Genomic DNA, 23,193 nt, shown 5'->3' on the forward strand with positions numbered 1-23,193 from the left:
CGCGGCTGGCCCGGCCCTGCTCCGCAGGAGAGCCCCGAGCGCCACGGCGGGGCTGCTGGGGACAGCGGGCGGGCTGCGGGGCGGGCTGGCAGGGCGGTAAGGGGGCTGGGGCCGTGGAGCCCCTCAGCACGGCTCGGTGGGGCTGGGGGCGCCGGGACCGCCGGGCCCGGTGTGGGGGAGCCCTCGGGGGCAGCGGGACCCCCGTGGGACGGCCCGGGGGGTGGGACAGCGGGAGCCCCCGAGACGGGCCGGGGGTACCGGGACCCCAGGCGCTGGTCTGAGGGGGTCTCTGGAGCCCCCGGGACGGGCCGGGGGTACCGGGACCCCAGGCGCCGGTCTGAGGGGGGGGTCACAGACCCTTCCCGCCGCGCCGCGTGCGCCCGGACACATTTGACCGCCGCACCGCCGGAAACCCGCTCCGGACAGGGCTGGGGGGGGGCGGTGGGACAAACCGTGGCGGGATGGGAGAGGACGGGACGGGACGGGATGCGATGGAATGGAATGGGATAGGATAGAACGAGACGGGACGGGATGGGATGGGATGGGATGCGATGAGATGGGAGAGGCGGAACGGGGCGGAGCGGGCAGCGCGAGGGAGGCCGGCGGAACGGAAGGACGCGGAACGGAAGGCGCTCGGGCGCGTTTCCGGGGGCCGGCCCGGTGCGGCGGAGCGGCGATGGCGGCGGGCGGGCGGCGCTGAGGGACCGGCCATGGAGCGCGGGCCGGGCCGGCCCAGCCTGCAGCTCGTCCAGCAGGCCGTGCAGGCGCTCTACCACGACCCCGACCCCAGCGGCAAGGAGCGGGCGAGCTGCTGGCTGGGCGAGCTGCAGCGCTCGGTGAGAGGCGCGGGTGGCGGGTACCGGGCCCGGGCTCGCGGGGAGGCCTCGGGCCGCATCCGGGGTGGGGCGGGGCAGGGAACGGCGGCCCCTTGGCGGCCTCGGGAAGCCTCTACCGCACCGCTGCCGCTGCTCTGTGGCTGCCCCATCCCTGGGAGCGCTCTGGAGAGAGACTTTGGACGAGGCCTGGAGGGACAGGACACAGGGAATGGCTTCCCGCTGCCAGAGGGCAGGGATGGATGGGATCTTGGGAATGAGGAATTCCTGGCTGGGCTGGAATTGCTAGAGCAGCTGGGGCTGCCCCTGCATCCCTGGAGTGTCCAAGGCCAGGCTGGACACTGGGGCTGGAGCAGGCTGGGACAGTGGGAGGTGTCCCTGCCATGGCAGGGGTGGCACTGGAGGGGCTTTGAGGTCATTTCCCACCCAACCATTCCCCAGTTCCGTGATTAACACAAGGAACAAGAGGCTGGGACGTTCGGCACAGTCCCGAGGGAGTTGGGAAGGAGGAATTGGCTCCCGGAGGGAAATTTGGGCTTTTCCTGCTGGCCGGGGTGAGAGAGTCGCCGGCATCCGTGAGGGGATGGAGCCAAGGCCGCCTTCAGTCCCCAGAGCCCTCAGGACACACCTCTGCCCGGGTTTGGGGTGTCTGTCGGTGTTTTATGGCCTCATCTGGTCCTGCTGGAGCCGCTTTGTCGTCCCCCCCCGGTCAGGGGATGGATGTTTCTCCTCCCCGGAGCTGGGCAGTGTCCCCTCTGTGCCCCCAAGCCCTCCCCAAGCCCTCCCCAGGAGCAGGACAAGATTCCCTGCCCTGGGGCCGGGGAGGGGCTGTGTCCTGCCCCTCCCTGCCCTGGGTGGCCAATCCTGCTGCTCCTTGTTCCCACAAACTCCTGGTTTCCCCATTTTCCCCCTGAATTCCCTGCAGTGCTGCAGCCCCGTTGCAGTTCCCATGGGAGTTCTGAGGGAATGTCCATAGCTGGGTCTGGGGGCTCTGCTGCTCCTGCTGCCATTTCCCCCTGGGCAGGGGCTTTGCCAGAGCAGAGCTCTCGGGGCAGCTGGAGGAGGGAGGTTCACATTTCAGGGATGGGTGAGAGCCCAGAACCCCTGACCAAGGGCCCCCCAAACCTGGGGTGACCCAGTAGGGCCAGGGGCTGCCTGGGTTGCTGTTGGGTAAAGGGGTGTCCCCAGGTGAGGCTGTCCCATCCTCTGGAGAGTTTGGGCTTCTGGGGACTAATTTGTATTCCCAAGTACCTGGGAATCCTGGGGTCTCTGCTGCAGTTTCTCTTGGCTGTTTCTGATAGAATGGTAGTAGTAATAATAGCATTAATAATAATAATAATAATAATAATAATAATAATAATGTCAGCAGTAACAAGTTTGTTATTAACACAGCAGCATTCCTGCTTCTCCCCTTTTGTTGGGTTATTCCCCCTGCTCCTCTGAGCACTATGTGCTGCTCGCAGAAGGAGTCCCAGTTATTCCCCAGCTGTTCAAGCCCAGCCTGGTTCCGTCCAGCACCTTTCTCTCCTTGGAGCTGCTGAGTTATCCCAGCCCTGGCAGGGACACTGAGGTGACCCTGCACAGCAGGAGCTCCCTGGCATGGCCTGGCAGGGCTGGGATGCCCCACTGGGACCTTTCCCACCTGGGGCCACGGTGGCACTGGTGACACTGGTGGGACGGGAGTCACGGTGACACTGGTGGGACAGCAGTCCTGGTGGCACTGGTGGGACGGCAGTCCTGGTGGCACTGGTGGGACGGCAGTCACGGTGGCACTGATGGGATGGGAGTCACAGTGACACTGGTGGGATGGGAGTCACAGTGACACTGGTGGGACGGGAGTCGTGGTGGCACTGGTGGGACGGGAGTCGTGGTGTCACTGGTGGGACAGGAGTCACGGTGGCATTGGTGTCCCTGGCTGGGCACTCGCTGTTTGTCCCTCAGGTGTCCCCGTGCCCTGGCCTGGATGGAGGCACTGGAATTACCCCCCCTACGGATGTTTGCTTGGATCCTCCTCTGTGCCAAGCCGTGTCCCTGCAGTGCCACCTGTCAGGGGCTGTTTGGTGGCATCCCTGGGCAGTCTGTGCCCCTTCCAAAGCGCCCAGCCCTGATCCGTTCTGTCCCGTTTGCCTCTGCTGGGATGAGCTCTCAGGGTCGGGTTCCCGCTGGTTTCTGCCTTTCTGGGTTGTAATCAGGGATCCTGGCATGGCTGGGTGGGAAGGGACCCCAGAGCCCCTCCAGTGCCACCCTGCCATGGCAGGGACACCTGCCACTGTCCCGGCCTGCTCCTGCCCCAGTGTCCAGCCTGGCCTTGGGTGCAGGCACAGAGTGTGAGGGGATGGGGAGTGGGGCTGCCCCAGCCCATCCCCAGCGCTGCAGCTGTGAGAAGCAGGTGAGCAGCACTGACAGCAACGAGCCATGGAGTGCCCAGGTGTGCCCCGGGAGCAGAGGGCACACAGGTGCACTGCATGAACCTGAGGGCATAGAAGGGTGGGCAGAGAACAACAGGGCAGACGCCTGCAGCCTTCTCAAGTGGTGTGGGGTTACCCTGTGTGGGGTGAAGCCTTCTGAGGTTGTATCTGGGATACATCCCATCGTGGGGATGAGAAGGCAAAGCCTAAAGCTGAGTTTGGGTGCCTGGGTCACTCTGTGGGGGTTCAGATTTGGCACTGGGGACCCCCAAACCTGAGTGAGATCCCTGCAGTTCCCATCCCTGGGATCTCTGGCAGGATGTGGGGTCCAGGTTTGGGTCTGGCGGGCCCTGGGGGCTCAGGTTTGTCCCTCAGCTCCCCCAGCAGCCTTGTTCTCACCTTTCCTGCTGGCTGTTCCTGGGAAACGGGGCCGGACGTGGCAGAGCAGCTCTGAGCCTGCACAGCACTGGGAGCTCAGTGCAACTTGACCTAAATCCCAGAATTTGAGGCTCCTTCAGCCAGCCGTGTGCTAGGAGCTGTGTGAGGGCTGATTGCAGACTAGCTGGGGTTTCCTCAGGCACAGGAGCTGCACCCAGTGTGGGATTGGCCTTGTCCCAGCTTCATGGCTGGAGTTTCTCTGCATCCCTGGTGTCTTGAGCAGAGCCCTGGGGGAATGCTCCGTGTGGATCCATGGCTGTGAGCTGAGTGTTGGGGTTTTGGTGTGGATTGAGTGGAGGTTGGAATGTTCTGTGTGGATCCATGGCTGAGAGCTGAGTGTTGGGGCTTTGATGTGGATCGAGTGGAGGTTGGAATGTTCTGTGTGGATCCATGGCTGTGAGCTGAGTGTTGGGGTTTCAGTGTGGATCGAGTGGAGGTTGGAATGCTCCGTGTGGATCCATGGCTGTGAGCTGAGCATTGGGGTTTCAGTGTGGATTGAGTGGAGGTTGGAATGCTGCGTGTGGATCCATGGCTGTGAGCTGAGCGTTGGGGTTTTGGTGTGGATCGAGTGGAGGTTGGAATGTTCTGTGTGGATCCATGGCTGTGAGCTGAGTGTTGGGGTTTCAGTGTGGATCGAGTGGAGGTTGGAATGCTCCGTGTGGATCCATGGCTGTGAGCTGAGCATTGGGGTTTCAGTGTGGATTGAGTGGAGGTTGGAATGCTGCGTGTGGATCCATGGCTGTGAGCTGAGCGTTGGGGTTTTGGTGTGGATCGAGTGGAGGTTTGGAATGCTGCGTGTGGATCCATGGCTGTGAGCTGAGTGTTGGGGTTTTGGTGTGGATCGAGTGGAGGTTGGAATGTTCTGTGTGGATCCATGGCTGTGAGCTGAGCGTTGGGGTTTTGGTGTGGATCGAGTGGAGGTTGGAATGTTCTGTGTGGATCCATGGCTGTGAGCTGAGAGTTGGGGTTTTGGTGTGGATCGAGTGGAGGTTGGAATGTTCTGTGTGGATCCATGGCTGTGAGCTGAGCGTTGGGGTTTTGGTGTGGATCGAGTGGAGGTTGGAATGTTCTGTGTGGATCCATGGCTGTGAGCTGAGAGTTGGGGTTTTGGTGTGGATCGAGTGGAGGTTGGAATGTTCTGTGTGGGTCCATGGCTGTGAGCTGAGAGTTGGGGTTTTGGTGTGGATCGAGTGGAGGTTGGTTTGGGTTTCAGTGGGGGTTCAGGAAGTACTTTCTGGGAGGGAAATCCTCTGGCTCTGTAGAATTCCTGAATGTGCCATGAGGAGTTTCAGGCATAGAAACAGCTTCTTGTAGTCATTGGTGCTCACAGCCCATTAATAATTGTGCTCTTTGCTGAGTTGGGCTCCCAGACAGATAATCCATGTGCCCTGGGGTTGGTGGGTTTGGGAGGATCTCCCGTGTCTGCCACCGTGTCCATCCAAACTGGGAGTTACCAGCCTGTTAATTGAGGGGAGAAAGAGTTTACTGAGAGGGTTTGGTAGGATTCTGGCTGGTGTAGGTGTGGAGTTTAACTTCTTGTTTATTCCCAGCGTGGGAATTCCCTGTGAGGATAAATAAATCCAGGGGGACGTTTATGACAGCGGTGGCTCCAGGCTTTTCTCACTCCTGTTAGAGTCATTCCAGACGAGTTTTACACCAGGAGGTCCTGGAGTTACAGGCCCTGTCGTGTAGGCAGCTGGGAAAGGAGGAGCAGAGCCTGGAAACAGCAGAGGAGCTTGTCCGAAGGCTCTGGAAGGGCTCTCCTTGACCACGCTGTGGTCGGGGTGGTGATGGACCAGCACTCCATGGAGAAAGTGTCCCGTGGGACACTGTGGGGAGAAAGTGTGCAGTGGGACACTCCATGGAGAAAGTGTTCCTGTGGGAAGCTGTGGGGCGCTTCTGCCTGCATGTGGCAGGGATGGATCCACTGGCTCTGGGGGTTGAACCTGGAGGGGTTGAGGAGCCACGGGGATGTGGCACCTGGGGACACGGGGACAGGGGGCAGGGGTGGTCTTGGCAATGCTGGGGAGCTGTTGGACGTGATGGGCTCTGGGGGCTCCCAGCTCAGAGGATCCTGTGGAAAGGAGGGAGGGAGAGGAGAGGGGAGCACGTGGAGTGCTGAGGGTCCCAGCCTCCCCAGCTTGTCTGGGCCCTTTGGGTTCTGCAGTTGGCTCCAGCTGCATTCCAGGCTTCAGAGGCCATGGAAAGAGCTCCTAGCAGAAATTCTGAGAGTGAGGTCAGGAGCTAGGCCCTGTGCTATTGCCCAGCTATAATGTTTTCCTTTTCCATGTGCAGGAGACTGGGTTTTCCTGGGAATCAGCCTGGATCATGCTGATCCTGCCTGGTGTTGCCCTCTTGTGCCCTATGTGATGCTGGGGAGCCCTGGCCCAGGGTTTGGGTCTGGAGCATTGGTGGGGGTGGTGCCTCTGGGAATGGCTGTCCTGCCTGGGGGAGAGGTTTGGAAAGGGGATTATTTTGTCTTCCAGGCTGGAACGCAGCTGGAAGCAAGTGTGGCCAGGCGGTGGTTTATTACAAAGGGCTGTTTGGCTGTTGGAGTGACTTGCCAAGGGTTGTGATGGAATTGCCTTCATTAGTGAGGCTGGAATGAGGGCCAGAGCTGGGCTTTAGGGATGCAGATGTTTTATTTCACTCTGGATTGAGCTCAGGGAAGTCCTGTGGCCCAAAGGCTGTCAGAGACAATGGCTGTGAAGCTCATGGAATTGGTTTAAGTTTTGTTCAGGTTTTCCATGGATTTGGGATTTTTTACCATGCTGGCCAGGGAGGTTTGGAGTCCCCATCCCTGGAGGTGTCCAAGGAAGGACTGGACCTGGCAGTCAGTGCTGTGGGCTGGGGACAGGGTGGGGTGTGGCACAGCTTGGACTGGATGGTCTTGAAGGTCTTTTCCACCCTCAGTGACTGTAGGATGCAGTGGGTCTGTTCCCATGCCCCAGCCCAGCCAGGGGGCTCTGGAGTCTGCCTGGTGTTTCCCTGGCTCACCAGTGGCCCAGTCCCACAGTCAGGACTGAGCCTTTGGGTTCAGACCAGCCTGGCACTGGCTGGAGCTGCCCCGAGGCTGGGAAGGCTGTGGGCTCCTGCCTGGTTCTCCTCCAGCTCTCAGGCACATCCATGTTCAGCTCTGGAGTCCTGGTGTGGGCCCTCAGATGGGCCTGGTGTCCCCAGCCCAGCCAGGAATTCCTACTTCCCAAGATCCCATCCCTCCCTGCCCTCTGGCACTGGGAGCCATTCCCTGGCTCCTGTCCCTGCAGGCCTTGTCCCCAGTCCCTCTGCAGCTCTCCTGGAGCCCCTCCAGGCCCTGCCAGGGGCTCTGAGCTCTCCCTGGATCCTTCTCCTCTCCGGGTGAGCACCCCCAGCTCTCGCAGCCTGGATCCCTGGGAAGTGAGGGGCTCCAGCCCTGGAGCTGCTCCAGGGCCTCCTCTGGACTCGCTCTGGCAGGAGAGGGCTGTGGTTCCATTGGAAATTTGGACTGTCTGCAGCACCCTGACCCCCCCAGCCCTGCCCACTGACCACAGCGTGGTTTTCCCACAGGTCCATGCCTGGGAGATCTCGGACCAGCTGCTGCAGATCCACCAGGATGTGGAGTCCTGCTACTTTGCGGCACAGACCATGAAGATGAAGATCCAAACTTCATTCTATGAACTCCCCACGGATTCCCACGCCTCACTCCGGGACTCTTTGCTGTCCCACATCCAGAACTTGAAGGACCTGTCCCCGGTCATTGTCACACAGGTTGGTGATGGCAGGGGGGGATGGAGCTGCTCCTTCCATGCCCTGCTCCTGTCAGTCACTCTGGGACCACTCTCCCTGGGCTGGAAAACAGGGAAGGCTGATCCCTGCTCCTCGCCTGCTCAAGATTGATTTCCCTCCTTCATCACTTGATTCCTTTAGTTACATCCATTACTTCATCCTCGTTTGCTCTTCGGAGAGGAGGAGCAGGGGTTTTCCTGTGCTCTGCCATGGACACCAAACCTAGCAGTGCCCTGGGTGTTCAGGGGGACTTCTGTGCACCCTTCATTCCCATTATCCATACGTTCCTGTGGCACTGGAGGGCCTGACAGCCCCAGGCTGAGCCAGGGTGCTCCTGCAGGCCCTGAATGTTATGTCAGGGAATGTCAGCCCTCAGGGCAGCCGGTGTTCCGCAGGGATTGCGCACAGACGGGGATGGGGGAGATGGATCCCGGAGTTCCCTGCCTGTGGGCCATGTTGGGAACGATTCCTGAGTTACCTGCTGGCAGGGATGTTGGGGTGGATGCCAGAGCTGCCTGCCAGCCCTGTCTCTGGACACATCCCAGCACTCCCCACATTGATCCATGTGTTTTCCATTCCCTTCCAGCTCGCTTTGGCAATAGCTGACCTTGCCCTGCAGATGGCTTCGTGGAAGGGCTGTGTGCAGACACTGGTGGAGAAGTGAGTGACTCTGTCTGTGGCCTGGGGACTGTTCTGTGGGCTGTGTCAGGCAGGTGTGGTGCAGGAAAGGGAAGTTTTTCTCCCATGATGGGTGATTTCAGCTGCCCTGGGTGGTGGCAGGAGGGGCCGTCTGCCGTGCACGCTTCCCTGCTCACAGCCCAACACTCAGCGCTTTTCCTCATCCCTGTTTTGTTAGGGACAATCCCTCTTCCCTCAGCTATGTCTGTGCTGTGGGATGGAGCAGTGGGGCTGGAGCCAGTCACTGTTGGGTGTCCCTAGATGTCCCCACGGGATGCCACACGCTGCTGCACAGTGACAGCAGCAGCCCCTGGGGCTGCCACCACCCTGAGTCCATTGGCAGCAGGAGGGGGTGGGATTTGTCCAGGCAGTGGCACCTGGACTCCCAGAGCTCATGGGCTGAGAAAGCTTCTGTCACTGCTCTGCTGGAAATCTGGGCTGAGCCATCCTGGAGACTCCTCTTGGCAGGGCTGTGGCTGGACACTGCCTGTCCTTGAGACAGGACTGTTGCCGAATCCACGGAATGTGGAATCGTGGGATGCGTGGGGTGGGAAGGGACCCTAGAGCCCTGCTGTGGTCCGGGGTGCCCTGCAGCCCTGGCTGTGCTGTTCCCCAGTGCTGAGGCGTGGCCCTGTCCCTCGTGGCAGGTACAGCAATGACGTGACGTCGCTGCCCTTCCTGCTGGAGATCCTGACGGTGCTGCCCGAGGAGGTGCACAGCCGCTCGCTGCGCATCGGGGCCAACCGCCGCACCGAGATCATCGAGGACCTGGCCTACTACTCCAGCACCGTGGTGTCACTGCTGGTGAGCAGCCTCCAGCTGCCTCTGCCCCAGAGGGCATCGGGGCCTTGCTTGGGCTGGAAGAGCCCTCAGAGCCCATGTGTCCATCCATCCCCCAGCGCTGCCAGGGCCACCACTGACCGTGTCCCCGAGGACCGCTCCCACACGGCTTTGAAATCCCAACAGGGATGGGGACTCCAAACCTCCCTGGGCAGCTGTGCCAGGGAGGGACAGCCCTTTCCAGGAAGGAATTTTTCCAATAGCTGAGCCTCCCCTGGCACAGCTCAAGGCTGCTTCTCCTTACCCTGTTTCAGGAGATGGAGCTGAACTGTGCCCTCTGCCCAGCAGCTCAGGTGTTGCTGGAGAAGCCTCTTTCCCCATTCCATCTTTATCCCAGCAGAGTTCCCTGCCAGTGCCACTGCAGCCATCAAGCCAGCCCAGCTCCACCTGTTCTGGGAGAAGTTGTCTGAGGAAGTCCTTGCTCACTCTGAAATTCCTTTACCTTCCTTGAGTCCCCTTCCAGGGCCACCCTGCCCAGCCAGTCCCAGCTTTTCCAGGGACACCTGGGAGATCCTGGTTGGAGTATCAGGAGTCCCCACACTGTGCTGTCCTCTCCAGCCCCATCTTTTCCTGGGATATCCCAGCTGGCACATCAGGGGGCCCCCACACTGGGCTGTCCCCTCCAGCCATGTCCAGCCCCAGCTTTTCCCAGGATCCCTGGGAGATCCTGGCTGACATGCTGGGGACACAGGCAGTGTCACCTCGCTCTGGTGCTTGTGCCTGCTCTGAGCTGACACAGGATCACGAAGGGCTGGCCCTGTCCCTGCACATACCTGCTCTCTCTGCACCTGCCTGAAGCTTTCCTGAGCTTTCCCTTTTGGTGCCAGCATGGGCATTTCCACCACCTACCTGAAGAGCCAAATTTATATTTTCTGTGTAGGATTTAAATGCCAAATTCCCATCTTCAGTTAAAAAATGGGGTTAAAGCAGCATTCCAGGGACTGTGATGAGGTCCAACATTCTGCCTTTAGGGCAAGTGTCAAGTGGGGAGATCTCTGGAAGCTCTTGTGCAAAGATTCCTGGGCCTGTCCAGGGGGTCTGGGATCTTCCATGTCCTGCCTGTCCACCTCTTCCCCCTTTCCCTGTGCCAGTTGAGGCTGGGGCTTTGGGCAGGGCTCTGCTGGGCACTGGTCTGCAGCTGGAGCACTGGCCAGCCCTGGGAAGGAGCTGCAGCCATCCCACGTCCTGGCTTGGACACTGGGGTGGCATGTTTGGAATGTCCCTCGGGACAGGTCTGGCTCTCAGCAGCAGCTTCTCTCTGCAGAGGTGTTTTTTTGGGAGAAGGATTAAATTGGGATTTGTCAGGTGTGAACATCCCTGATGGCTGTGCTCTGCTGGCCCAACAGGGGATCCTGCAGGAATGGGGATGAGGGAGTTGCTCCAGCTGCTCTTTCTGCTCCTGTGGGCTCTGTCCCTGAGTCCAGGGCTGCTGGTGACAGGGATGCTGGGAGCAGCCTGCCTCTGGAATGTTCTCATGTGGACTCCAGAGGATGTTACTGGTTATTTCTCATGGATCACCCGCTGGAGTCAGATCCTGACAGGCTCTGCCGTGTCCTGCAGGTGACGTGTGTGGAGAAGGCAGGCAATGAGGAGAAAATGCTCATCAAAATCTTCCGGTGCCTGGGCAGCTGGTTCAACCTGGGTGTCCTGGACAGCACCTTCATGGCCAACAGCAAGCTGCTGTCCCTGCTCTTCGAGGTGCTGGTGAGTGTTTCCCAGGAGGTGGGGGGTTCCAGGGTGGGGGCACTGGAGAATCCCAGCAGGACTGAGGTGTGGGGCAGGGTGTTCATCTCTCCTGTGTCACACAGACTTTCTGGTTCCCTCTGGGCCAGATCAGCTCCACAGGGTGGGCAGTCCCTCTGCTGGGAAGTGCAGGCAGGGAAGTGCCACTGCCCATGAGGTGCCAGGTGAGGTTTGTCACACCCAGAGGTGCCAGGTGAGGTTTGTCATCCTTGTGGCTGGGCATCGGAAGCCTTTGTTGGGGTTTGATGGGCAAATCAGGGGGGTTGAGGTTATTTTGGTTTCTTCCCAGATTGTCAGTAAAGCAGTATTCCTCTTCTGACCCTTTCTCCTTGGAAGATCCCCTCCTGGAGGAGTTGGGGTATTTGCCTGGCTGAGTGTGACAGGGCTGGAGGTGTGGAGAATCCTGTGCCACTGAGCCAGGGCAGGCAGGGAGTGGAGTCAGAGTGAGGAATTCCTGGAGGATGGAGGTTTCTGCTGCAGACATCATCTGTCCCTCCTCCCTCTCTCCCATGGGATCCCTCATTTGCATGATTCAATCAATGACAAATGCAGATGAGGGCTCCCAGGAAGGATGTCTGCAGGATCCTGAATATCCATGTGGGATCCTACTTAGAGTGGAGCTGTAGCAGGAGCTGCTCCCAGGACAGGCTGTGGGGCTCACCAGCCTGTTTAGTGGTTAATGGCCCTTTGGGTGGGGTGTTTTTCCTTCCTCCCCCTCTCCCTTCAGTGGCACCAGGAATTGTTTCCCAAATCCATTGATATCTTGTTCAGTAGGACTCACAGTCTCTGCTCCTTTGTTTCCTCCCTGCTTGCTCTCTCCCAGTTCTCTGTATGTCCTGTCTCCTCCCCTGTAAATCCCCCTCACTCAGTCACCACCCATGGCATTCACTGACCCCAGACCATCCCTGGTCAATATTCCACTTGCTTGTGGAAGCCTTGTCCCCATCCCCACCAAGGACTCCCCAGCTCCCACCTCTCCTCCCAGTGGGAGTATGACTCTGTGTCCAGCCAGGTGATGAGCAGCATGGTGGTTTCCTTCCTTCCAAGCTGCCCAGGGTTCCAGCTGGTGTTTCCCCTCCTGTGTTTGCCAGGGAAGTTGCCAGGGTGCCTTGTGTCACTCTGACCTGGGATGTCCAGGGAAACAGGTTATGAGGCCAATGGGGGGTGGTGGGGGCTGTGGCTGTGCAGGACCTCTACAAAGTGTTTCCACAGAATTCTTTGGGTTGGAATAGATCTCCAGGATCAAATCCATTCATTGTGGGAACAAGAACAAAAACCTGGTGGTTTCATTACTGTCTGATTGCATTATAGAATTGGGGCAGTGGTGGGGCAGCTCCCATCTCTGCTCTGGTGACCGGGGAATGGCTGGAGCTGTGCCAGGGAAGGTCAGGCTGGAAAGCAGGAAAGGTTCTGCCCCAGAGGGTGCTGGGCACTGCCCAGGGGCTCCCTGAGAAATGGGCACGGCCCCGGGGCTGCCAGAGCTCCCCTCCCAGGGATGCAGTCCCCTCCCTGGGATCGTTGGGGTGTCTGTGCAGGGTGGAGCTGGATCTGTGATCCCTGTGCTCCCTTCCAGCTCAGGAGATGCCATGACTCTTTGATAATTGCTGTGCTCTTGTGCCTTGCAGCAACAGGACAAGACCTCGTCCAACCTGCACGAGGCTGCGTCGGACTGCGTGTGCTCGGCCCTCTACGCCATCGAGAACGTGGAGACCAACCTGCCCCTGGCCCTGCAGCTCTTCCAGGGCGTGCTCACCCTCGAGAGTGCCTATCACATGGCTGTGGCACGGGAGGACCTGGACAAGTGAGGGACAGGGACCTGTGCTGTGGCTGGGAGGGATGGGCAGGACAGTGCCATGTCAGCCTCCAAACAGAGATACCAGTGCCAGGGCATCCGCAGTGCTGGGGGCGCTGGGGCTGGGCAGAGCCTGTCCCTGTGCTGGGCACTTGTGGGGTCACACCCAAATCCTGGGGGCAGGTCTGGGCCCCTCACTGCAAGAGAGACATGGAGGGGCCAGGGGCTGGGCTGGACTGGAGCTGTGCCCTCACTGGGTTTTTGAGAAGTTTGAGATCAGTATTTCAGCAGATTTGCTTATTGGAGCCCAGTGTTTGCACCCACTTCCCCTGCTGGAGCATCTACCAGCTGCTGGCAAAGCAGAAGTTGGGGTTTCTCACTCTGACCAAGGCCCTGGGAACATTTTGGCCCAGCCGTGCCCTGCACTGGGGTAAAGCCCGTGAGGCTGACCCAACCCCTGTCCCCTTGTCCCTCTGCAGGGTGCTCAACTACTGCCGTGTGTTCACCGAGCTGTGCGAGACCTTCCTGGACAAGATCGTGTGCACGCCGGGCCAGGGCCTGGGCGACCTGCGCACGCTGGAGCTGCTGCTCATCTGCGCGGGGCACCCGCAGTACGAGGTGAGCTGCAGCCAGGCACAGGGGAAAGCCTTGCTGCTGCTGCTGCTGCTGCTGCTGCTGCTGCTGCTGCTGCTGCTGCTGCTGCTGCTGCCACAGTCGTGGCCCTGTGAGCTGCGGGCTCTGGAATCCCTGCTCTGCACTCGTGGGCAGGACTCTGGCTTTGCGTTTCCTTCTGGGTGTCCTGGAGTTGCCAGCACAGCTCTGGAGCCCCTGTTAGTGCTTTCCCACATGTTCAGGTTGAGCTCAGTGGGGATTTGTGGTTCTGGGAATTTTGCCCTGTGAGTGACTGAAAGGCTGGTGCACATCAAAGTGCCTGCCCACCTGCCTTAGGAGGAAAACTTGTCATTGTTTTGGTCTCTATATTATTTATTTAATTATTTATCTTTTTATTCTTCCCAAACCTTTAAGTGCCAGTTGCTGATCCCTGCCTGTGTTCAGTGGATGGAAACTGCTGCCTGGCTGGTTTGCCCCGGGAGGTGCAGGGCAGCTGTGCTCCAGCAGGCCCCGTGTGCTCCCTGGGGTCCCTGGGATCCTTTTCCTCCCTTCCGAGGTCTTTCAAGCTCAGTTTTCCTTGGCCACAACCTCATCCTGTGCCATCAGTGCTGAGGGGGACATGGAGCTCTGCAGCTGCTCCTGACTAAATCTGCGCTCGTGGTTTTTGTGCAGTAACCACACAATAAATAAAAGAACCCACCACAAAGGGGCTGCATCCACTTGCAGCACAAGCTGCTCCCAGTACCCCAGGCCCCACTCTGGAGTGATTCAGGGCTGGAGAGGCTTTGGCTGCCAAGGGCTGGGGCAGGTTTCAGTGTCACTGGGGGATCCCAAGCCCTTTATTAACTGGCAGGCAGAGAAATCAGTGGATCTGGAGCAACCAATCCCTGTGTCACCACTGTGTGGCACAGCAGGTCTGACACACATCTGTGGTGCTGCCACCCAGGGCCAGGGTTTCTGCTTCTCCATTGGGAATACTGACAGAGTGGGGAAAAACATTCTGCTGGTAACAAAATGCTGTATTTTTCTTTCCAAACAGGTGGTAGAAATTTCCTTTAACTTCTGGTATAGACTGGGGGAGCACCTGTACAAGACGGACGATGCTGTGATCCACAGCATCTTCAAAGCCTACATCCAGCGCCTGCTGCACGCGCTGGCCCGGCACTGCCAGCTCGACTCCGACCACGTAAGGGCCTGTGGAATGGGCAGGGGGTGTGTGTGACCCTGGGGACAGCTGGGATGTGTGGGTGTCCCTGGGAACAGCTGGGATGTGTTTGTGTCCCTGGGGAACAGCTGGGATGTGTGTGTGTCCCTGTGGAGGCACTGGGATGTGTGTGTGACCCTGGGGACAGCTGGGATGTGTGGGTGTCCCTGGGAACAGCTGGGATGTGTTTGTGTCCCTGGGGAACAGCTGGGATGTGTGTGTCCCTGTGGAGGCACTGGGATGTGTGGGTGTCCCTGGGGAACAGCTGGGATGTGTGTGTGTCCCTGGGGAACAGCTGGGATGTGTGTGTCCCTGTGGAGGCACTGGGATGTGTGGGTGTCCCTGGGGAACAGCTGGGATGTGTGGGTGTCCCTGGGGAACAGCTGGGATGTGTGGGTGTCCCTGGGGAACAGCTGGGATGTGTGTGTGTCCCTGGGGAACAGCTGGGATGTGTGTGTGTCCCTGGGGAACAGCTGGGATGTGTGTGTGTCCCTGGGACCAGCTGGGATGTGTGTGTCCCTGGGGAACAGCTGGGATGTGTGTGTGTCCCTGGGGAGGCACTGGGATGTGTGTGTGTCCCTGGGGACAGCTGGGATGTGTGTGTGTCCCTGGGGAACAGCTGGGATGTGTGTGTGTCCCTGTGGAACAGCTGGGCAGTGGGATGTGTGTGTCCCTTTGGGAGCTGTGTTGTCCCTGCTTGAGGCAGTTTTATTGGGATCAGGATGGCATGGCTCACCAGCCACAGCTGCTATCTTCTTCCATGCACTCTGGGATGGTTTGTTCTCTCCTCCCCTCCTCATCCCCTTGCTTCCCATCCCTTCCTCTGTTTGTTGGAGCAGGAATACTCAGTGTGTGCTCAGGCTGGTCATGTTTTCCTTGGGCACAGCACTTCAGACCCTCCAGCAGCCTGGTCTGCAACAGGAGAGCAGGAATGCTGGCTCTCCTTGAAACAGAATCACCGGTGTTCCCCTGGCTGTGGCTAAGTGGGAGCCTGAACTCCCCTGAGCTGCCCTTGTGCTCTCCCTCCTCTCCCTCAGGAGGGAGTCCCCGAGGAGACCGATGACTTCGGGGAGTTCCGGATGCGTGTCTCGGACCTGGTGAAGGACCTGATCTTCCTGGTGGGCTCAGTGGAGTGTTTTGCTCAGGTGAGTCTGGGGGAGTGCAGTGAGGTGCACGCCAATGTCAAGGGAGGTCACTGAGCCCTGGTGGCCTTTGGGACTGGAGGAGGTCACACGTCTCATGCCCAAGGAGATGTGTGGTGGGAGAGCTGTTCTGGGAGAGCGGGAGGTGTGGGAGCAGCAGGAGGTTTCTGACATTTTGGGGAAAGCCACTGTGGTCCCACAGTGTCAGGGTGGCCTGTGGAATGTGGGGATTCTGTGGGCCCAGAGCTGGGGTGGGAGTTTGGGGGTGGGAGGGGTCAGGAGCAGGGCCTTGGGGGCAGGGGTTGGTGATGGGGGTTCCTGGCCCCTCGGTGACCGTCCCCCCTGCAGCTCTACGCGACGCTCAAGGACGGGAACCCGCCCTGGGAAGTGACAGAAGCCGTGCTCTTCATCATGGCCTCCATCGCCAAGAGCGTCGACCAGTGAGTCCTGCCTGTGGCCAGGGAGCTGGGGACTAGGGCTGCCTCCATGTGACACAGACACCACAAATATCCCAAGGACATTCCCATCCCTGGCAGTGTCCAAGGCCAGGTTGGACCCGGCTTGGAACAACCTGGGACTGTGGAAGGTGTCCCTGCCATGGCAGGGGGACATGGAGGGGCTTTGAGGTCTGTTCACACCCAAACCATTCATTGGGGATCCTTCACATCCAGGTGGAGCTTTCCTAGGTATCCTTAGGGAAGGTTAAGCCACTGAAAGTGTTTCTGCCTCTGTTAGTGGCAGTGGAAGCATAGACAGGTGACACCCAGGGTGGTGAGCCCACAGCAAGTCCTGTGCACTGCCAGCAGTGGGACAACCCAGCTGACCTCCCCTGGGCTTGGAATGCTGTCCGTTCCACACCTGGGACACTGGAATCCCCATCCCTCTCTTCCCTGGGGGCTGTGATTGCTGTCACTCCTTTTCCCAAGGAGGCTGGCGACACCATCCCTCCCTTCCTTGTGAGGCTGGCAGTCCTGTTCCCCTGCTCCCCACACACCTGGAGAAGTCACCTCAGTCCCTTCACATCACCAGCTCCTGTTACCTGTGTTGAGGCTGCTCCTGCTTGCTTTTCCAATGCCCTGTTCCTGGGGGTGCTGGCTGGAAGCACTGGGGGCTCTGCCCCACCAGCCTGGGATCACCCATCACACCCTCCTACAGCAGAGGAGGCAGTTCCCAGATAATGAACCCCCTGGTTCTCATGTCCCCCCGAAGTGGTGGGGCTCAGTTCCCAGATAATGAACCCCCTGGTTCTCATGTCCCCCAGTAGTGGTGGGGCTCAGTTCCCAGATAATGAACCCCCTGGTTCTCATGTCCCCCCAAAGTGGTGGGGCTCAGTTCCCAGATAATGAACCCCCTGGTTCTCATGTCCCCCAGTATTGGTGGGGCTCAGTTCCCAGATAATGAACCCCCTGGTTCTCATGTCCCCCCGAAGTGGTGGGGCTCAGTTCCCAGATAATGAACCCCCTGGTTTTCATGCTCCCTGCTGTGGCACTGGTGTCCGTGGGGCTGAGCCCCACCCTCGCAGGGTTTGTCACAGGGCACGCTCAGAGTCTCCTGTGGGGCGGGGGGTCCGGCAGCCCCTCCCAGCCCGCTCCGGGCGCTGAGCCGAGGCTGTCCCGCAGGGAGAACAACCCGACGCTGGTGGAGGTGCTGGAGGGCGTGGTGCGGCTGCCCGAGTCGGTGCACACGGCCGTGCGCTACACCAGCATCGAGCTGGTGGGCGAGATGAGCGAGGTGGTGGACAGGAACCCGCAGTTCCTGGGTGAGTCCCGCGCCCCCGCGGCCCCGCCGCGCCCGCCGGCCCCGACTGAGCCCCTGTCTCCGCAGATCCCGTGCTGGGCTACCTGATGAAGGGGCTCTGTGACCGGCGCCTGGCGTCGGCCGCGGCCAAGGCCATCCACAACATCTGCTCCGTGTGCCGGGACCACATGGCCCAGCACTTCTCGGGGCTGCTGGAGATCGCCCGCGCCCTCGACTCCTTCGCGCTGTCGCCCGAGGCTGCCGTGGGGCTGCTCAAGGGTGGGTATCCCTGGGATCCGGGGGTTATCTTGGGATCTGCCAGGGTATCCATGGAACCTGCTGGGGGATCCATGGGACTTGCTCCCCAGGGTGCTGAGCCCATCCTCATGGGGTTTGTCCTGATGGGCCCCAAGTCCCATTCCACGTGCAGAGCGTCCTCAGGAGTTCCCTGGGGGCTGGAGGCAGAAATAAATCCTAGATTGGTAACTGTCCCCATCCCTGAGACAGAGCTCAGGGACTGTCCTGGGCTGGATATGTGGGAAGAATGTGTGGGAAGTGCTGAGAGCCAGGCTGGCTGTGGGTCACTGCTCCATCCAAACTCTGGGGATCACCTGCTAGGCACAGAGGGTGGAGATTTGGGAGTATTGGTCATTCTTTCAGAGAGTTTGGGCTCAAGAATGGAGATTTTAAACTCAGTGTTGGTGTCTCACTGGACTGTTGAGCACCATGAGCCTCCTCAGCCACGGCTGGTTTTGAGGACATGCCTTAAAGATTTTCAGTGAATTCCAGTGCTGCTGGAGCCTTTATTTCCAGAGCCAGGGACCCTTCCCTGCAGTCGTGTGCTGCCATGGGAGACAAAACTCCCCTTGTTCCACTGGGTGCCCCAGCACTGGGCGAGCTGCTCCTCTCCCTGCCAAAGGGTTTTCTCCCCCTCCCTTAGGACAAGCCAGGAATTCCTGAGCCAGGGAGGTTTCCCCCTGGGGTGGTTGGCACCACAGCCAGATCCTGGCTGTGCCAGAGCTAGGAGTGAGCTGCTGCCCGTTGGGAGTGGGAGCAGCTCAGTGCTCCTTGTGTTCTATGGCTGGGAGCCCCGAAGTGCCTTCCCTGGAGATTCCTAGGATCTCACAGTGTTGCTGGACTGGGACGGGGACACTGGGGACACGTGGTGAGCTCAGATGTGCTTATGGCATCTGCTGGCCTGTCCCTGTCCCTCACGCCAGCATTGCTCCCTGCTGGGACTGAAGTGTTTCCGTGTCTGGTTCAGCCAGAGCCAGATTCAGCTGTGGGGAAGCTCTCCCAGGCCCCAGCCCTGTCCTGCAGCCATTCCACCTGGGAATGTCACCGCCCCTCTGCCCTCCCTGCTCCTGAGCTGTGTGTGTCCTCGCAGGCACGGCGCTGGTGCTGGCCCGGCTGCCCCTGGAGAAGATCTCGGAGTGCCTGAGCGAGCTCTGCGCCGTGCAGGTGCTGGCGCTCAAGAAGGTGCGTTGGGATGGGGGGGACAGCTGCTGGGAGGGGACACTGGGGACAGTGGCCAGGCCCCAGCCCTGCTACAGCAACTGTGTCCTCAGAGCCAGGAATTGTCTGGGTTGGAGAAGCCCCTGGAGCCCCTTTAGTTCAACTGTTCCCCAGCACTGCCAAAGCCACCACTAATGTCCCCAGGTGCCACACCCACACAGCTTCTAAATCCCTTCAGGGATGGGGACTCCACCCCTGCCCTGGGCAGCTGTGCCAGTGCCAGGAATAATTTCCCCCATATCCAACCTGACCCTCCCCTGGCACAGCTAGAGGCCATTCCCTCTCATCCTGTCATTTGTTCCGTGGGGACAGGGCCCAGCACCCACACTGGACATGTCCACGACTGAGGTCTTCCCTAATCCCACCTGAGGAGGGGCAGAGGTGCTGCTGGTGGGGTCAGTGTCCAGGCAGTGTCTTCCCAGGGCTACCTGTGCTCCTAAAATCCTATCCTTTTCGCTTGTTTTCCAGCTGCTCTCCCAGGAGCCAAGCAACGGCCTCTCCTCAGACCCTACAGTGCCCCTGGATCGACTCGCCGTCATCTTCAGGTGAGGAAGGAGCTGGGGCACTGCTGCTCCCCCAGACCCTGACTCTGCAGCACCCCCTTCTCCCCAGCCCTTGGGGAACGCGCTGGAAGTCTCTGCTTCCCCAGGTTCCAGCTCCTGAGGTGCCCCCTCAAACCAGTTTCTGGTCCACTTCCTACAGCTCCAACCTTTCCCTTGGCTTTAATCCCAAGCCCCCCTTAACCCTTGGCTGTTCCCACAGACACACCAACCCCCTTGTTGAGAACGGCCAGGTCCACCCGTGCCAAAAAGTCATTCAGGAGGTGCGTGGGAGAGGGCTGGGATTTGGGGACAGGGCTCTGGTGGGGGGTTTTGTGGGGGGAGTTCCCAGGTATGGGGGTACCTGGGGTGTTGTACAGAGTCCCAGTCCCTGACTGCCAGCAGATCCATGCGTCTGCCCAGGGCTGCAGGGGAGGGGAGCTGTGGGGCACCCTCCTGCCCCTCCTGGAAGCAGGGATTGGGGTGTGGAGGGGGAAATCTGAGGCTTCAGCCCTCTGGAAGGGGCCCTGGCTCTGGGAGTGCCCCAGGTGATTATTTCCCTGTCCATGTCCCGTTTGCCACGCTGCACTGGAGGGGATAAACCACCCCAGGCTCCTCCAGAAAGCTTTTCTCCCTCATCTGCCGTCCCTCACTGGGATCTGGGTGTTCTGGGGACCGGGAGGGAGTGGGCAGTGTTGTGGCTCGGGTGTGACCCCTCCCTCGTGTCCGTGCCCAGATCTGGCCGGTGCTGTCGGAGACCCTGAACAAGCACAGTGCCGACAACCGGATCGTGGAGCGCTGCTGCCGCTGCCTGCGCTTCGCCGTGCGCTGCGTGGGCAAGGGCTCGGCCGCGCTGCTGCAGCCCCTCGTCACCCAGGTGGGGCTGGGGGCTCTGCGGCACCCGGGGGGCTCGCTCAGGTCCCTGTGGCTGCCACAAGCATCGCAGGGTGGCTGTGGGCGCTGGGAAGTGCTGCAGCGGATCCTGGCGGTCTTGGGAATTCCAGAATAAGCCTTTGGGGAGGAGAGAGGCTTTGGAAGGGGCGGGGGGTGCCGGGGGGTTGTGGATCCCCGCGTGTGTATGATTTGGGAGGAGTGTGTGAAACCCTGCATGGTGCAGCTCCTGGGGAGGTAACCCAGCCTGAGGGAAGGATCCCTTAATACCAGAGCTGGGTGCTCCCTGCTCCACTTGGCTCCTGCCAGGCTCCAAGGGGAAACTTCCATGGAGAAGTGCTGCTGGCTCAGGTGGCCTCAGCACAGAGATGCTCCAGGACCTGAGCGAGTCCATTGGGGTGTCCCTGCCCACAGGGGACAGGCTGGGCCCGGAGGGATGTGGGGTCAGGGCAGATGTGGCTGTGCCAGGGCAGCGTTCCTGTCTCCCCAGATGGTGAATGTGTACCGGGAACACCAGCACTCCTGTTTCCTCTACCTGGGCAGCATCCTGGTGGATGAGTACGGCATGGAGGAGGGCTGCCGGCAGGGCCTGCTCGACATGCTGCAGGTGGGGCCCGCCTGCCCAAATCACAGCATCACTCAGGGTGGAAAATCCCTCTGAGATCATCGAGTCCAACCGTCCCCCAGCACTGCCGAGGCCACCACTGACCCTGTCCCCAAGTGCCACATCCACGCGGCTTTTAAATCCTTCTGGGGGTGGAGGACTCCACCCCTGTCCTGGGCAGCTCTGCCAGGGCTGGACAGCCTTTCCTGCAGGAATTTTCCCTAATACCCAGTCTATATAGAATCTCAAACTGCTTTGGGTGAGAAGGGTCCTTGAAGCGTGTCCATGGGTGTGGACACCTTCCACTATCCCAGGTTGTCCCCAGCCTGTCCTTGGACACTTCCAGAGATGGGACAGCCCTGGCCTGTTCCATGTGGGGAAGGGCAGCTTGAGGAGTGATCCCAAGTAGCTGCTGATGGATCCCTGTTCTCCCTAGGCTCTCTGCATCCCCACCTTCCAGCTCCTCGAGCAACCCAACGGCCTCCAGAACCACCCGGACACCGTGGATGACCTCTTCCGCCTGGCAGCCAGGTGCCACCTCCTTCCACAGGCCACCCAGCCCCTCTGTCCTCGTGGAGGGTCCCCGTGGGAGCACCCACGGGAGCAGTGGAGCGGGGAGAGGCAGGACCTGCCCTGACGTCCGTCTGTCTCCCCGGGCAGGTTCATCCAGCGCAGCCCCATCACCCTCCTGCGCAGCCAGGTGATGATCCCCATCCTGCAGTGGGCCATTGCTGCCACCACCCTGGACCACCGGGACGCCAACTGCAGCGTCATGAAATTCCTGCGGGATCTGATCCACACTGGGGTGGCCAACGACGTGAGTGACCCGTCGGGATGTCACCATGGAATCATGGAATGGGCTGGGTGGGAAGGGACCTCAGAGCCCCTCCAGTTCCACCCCTGCCATGGCAGGGACACCTCCCAGTGTCCCAGCCTGCTCCAAACCCCGTCAGCCCCACCATCCTCATCTGCCCTGTCCTGTTGTCCCCACAAGCCACCCTGGTTCCTCCACCAGTGCTGCAGAGGAGCTTATCCCTGTCCCCAGGCCCTGCCCACCCCCTTCTCCTTCCTCCCACAGCATGAGGAGGACTTTGAGGTGCGGAAGGAGCTCATCAACCAGGTGATGACCCAGCTGGGGCAGCAGCTCGTGAACCAGCTCCTGCAGACGTGCTGCTTCTGCCTCCCGCCCTACACCCTGCCCGACGTCGCCGAGGTGCTCTGGGAGATCATGCAAATCGACCGCCCGGTGAGGGGAGGGACCCCAGAGGGACAGGAGGGACCCCAGAGGGACAGGAGGGACCCCAGAGGGACAGGAGGGACCCCGAAGCTCTGCCGAGGCAGGGCCCGGGAGCCAAGTTGGGCTCCACATTCCGAGTTCCTCCCTTTCCCTGGCACAGACGTTCTGCCGCTGGCTGGAGAACTCGCTGAAGGGGTTGCCAAAGGAAACCACGGGCGGAGCCATCCAGGTGACACACAAACAGCTCACCGACTTCCACAAGCAGGTCACCAGGTGAGAGCCACCGGGGTCTCCAGCTGGCACCAGTTCCCTCCTTCAGGCTGGCCTCCAGCACTCTCAGCCGTGCCTGTGCTGTTGATCCTGCTGGGATGTGCCACCTGCCTGCACGGGCACACGGGGCCCTGGGGGCCGTGTGGCGCCCTTGCTGTCACCCAACGGGTTTTTCTGCCCAGCCCAATCCCTGCCGAGCCACCTCCTCATCCCCGTGAGTCACTGGTTCCAGCTGCCAGGCCCTGCCCAGGCCTGTCCCTTCCCAGGGCCACCAGCTGCTTTGGGAACATCACCTCCCTCTTGTCCCTGGACAAATCCCAAACACTGAGTGCCCGGGGGCAGCTGGTTCCTTCCACCCAGCCCACCACCCTGATAGCATATGAGTCTCCTCCAGGAACAGTCCTGGGGGCTGCCAACCTCGTTCTGCCCTGGTGATTGTCCCTTCATCTCTCCCAACACCTTGGAGGCGAGCTGTCACGCTCCCAGCTCCCCTTCCTTGGCAGGACACCTTCCCTGGGCCCCAAGTGTCCCCTTGGGGTCATCCGCTGATGTCCCCCCTTGTCTTGCAGTGCTGAGGAATGTAAACAAGTCTGCTGGGCTCTGAGGGACTTCACCCGCCTGTTCCGATAGCTCTGGCTCCACGTGGCACCTGTCTCCCAGGTAAGGGCCTGGCTCCGGGGTCCCCCGCCCCACAGGACAGCGGGGACAAAGGGTTGAAGCTCCCTTCCTCCTCCCAGGAATGTCTTTAAGGAGAAGACAGGAAACAGCAACCCAAGAATGTGTCCCACAATCAGCCGAGGGCTCTCGCCCGCTCCAGCGCATCCCGGAGTCCGGAGCCACGGGAGGAGGGCTCGGCCCGGCGGCCCCGGCCCGGGGCTCGGCCACCGCCCGAGCAGCAGCCCCGGGGCAGCACCTCCCTCCCCACTGCAACCCACCCGGCACCGG

At 60.4% G+C, this 23,193-nt stretch overlaps 1 protein-coding gene across 1 annotated transcript; it reads left to right on the plus strand.

Annotated features, from left to right (window-relative positions):
- The first annotated feature begins 651 nt into the window (after window positions 1–651).
- TNPO3 (transportin 3) lies at window positions 652–23,098 on the plus strand. The gene is made up of 23 exons (XM_059847688.1): window positions 652–836; window positions 7,226–7,426; window positions 8,031–8,104; window positions 8,770–8,926; window positions 10,523–10,666; window positions 12,331–12,506; window positions 12,977–13,115; window positions 14,149–14,295; window positions 15,351–15,458; window positions 15,804–15,895; window positions 17,075–17,214; window positions 17,280–17,471; window positions 18,580–18,671; window positions 19,176–19,252; window positions 19,470–19,530; window positions 19,983–20,123; window positions 20,628–20,744; window positions 21,178–21,272; window positions 21,402–21,558; window positions 21,820–21,987; window positions 22,139–22,251; window positions 22,818–22,908; window positions 22,986–23,098. Exons 1-22 carry the CDS (start codon window positions 711–713, stop codon window positions 22,876–22,878), a joined length of 2,778 nt encoding a protein of 925 aa, XP_059703671.1. The 5' UTR covers window positions 652–710; the 3' UTR covers window positions 22,879–22,908; window positions 22,986–23,098.
- Window positions 23,099–23,193: the final 95 nt, after the last annotated feature.

This window comes from Haemorhous mexicanus, chromosome 5 (assembly GCF_027477595.1).
Source record: "Haemorhous mexicanus isolate bHaeMex1 chromosome 5, bHaeMex1.pri, whole genome shotgun sequence".
Lineage (NCBI taxonomy): Eukaryota > Metazoa > Chordata > Aves > Passeriformes > Fringillidae > Haemorhous > Haemorhous mexicanus.

Coding starts and splice junctions, on each gene's coding strand:
- TNPO3 (XM_059847688.1), top strand. CDS start 711: ATGGAGCGCGGGCCGGGCCGGCCCAGCCTGCAGCTCGTCCAGCAGGCC. Junction 12,507..12,976: donor GCACGGGAGGACCTGGACAA/GTGAGGGACAGG, acceptor GTCCCTCTGCAG/GGTGCTCAACTACTGCCGTG. Junction 17,215..17,279: donor CAGGAACCCGCAGTTCCTGG/GTGAGTCCCGCG, acceptor CTGTCTCCGCAG/ATCCCGTGCTGGGCTACCTG.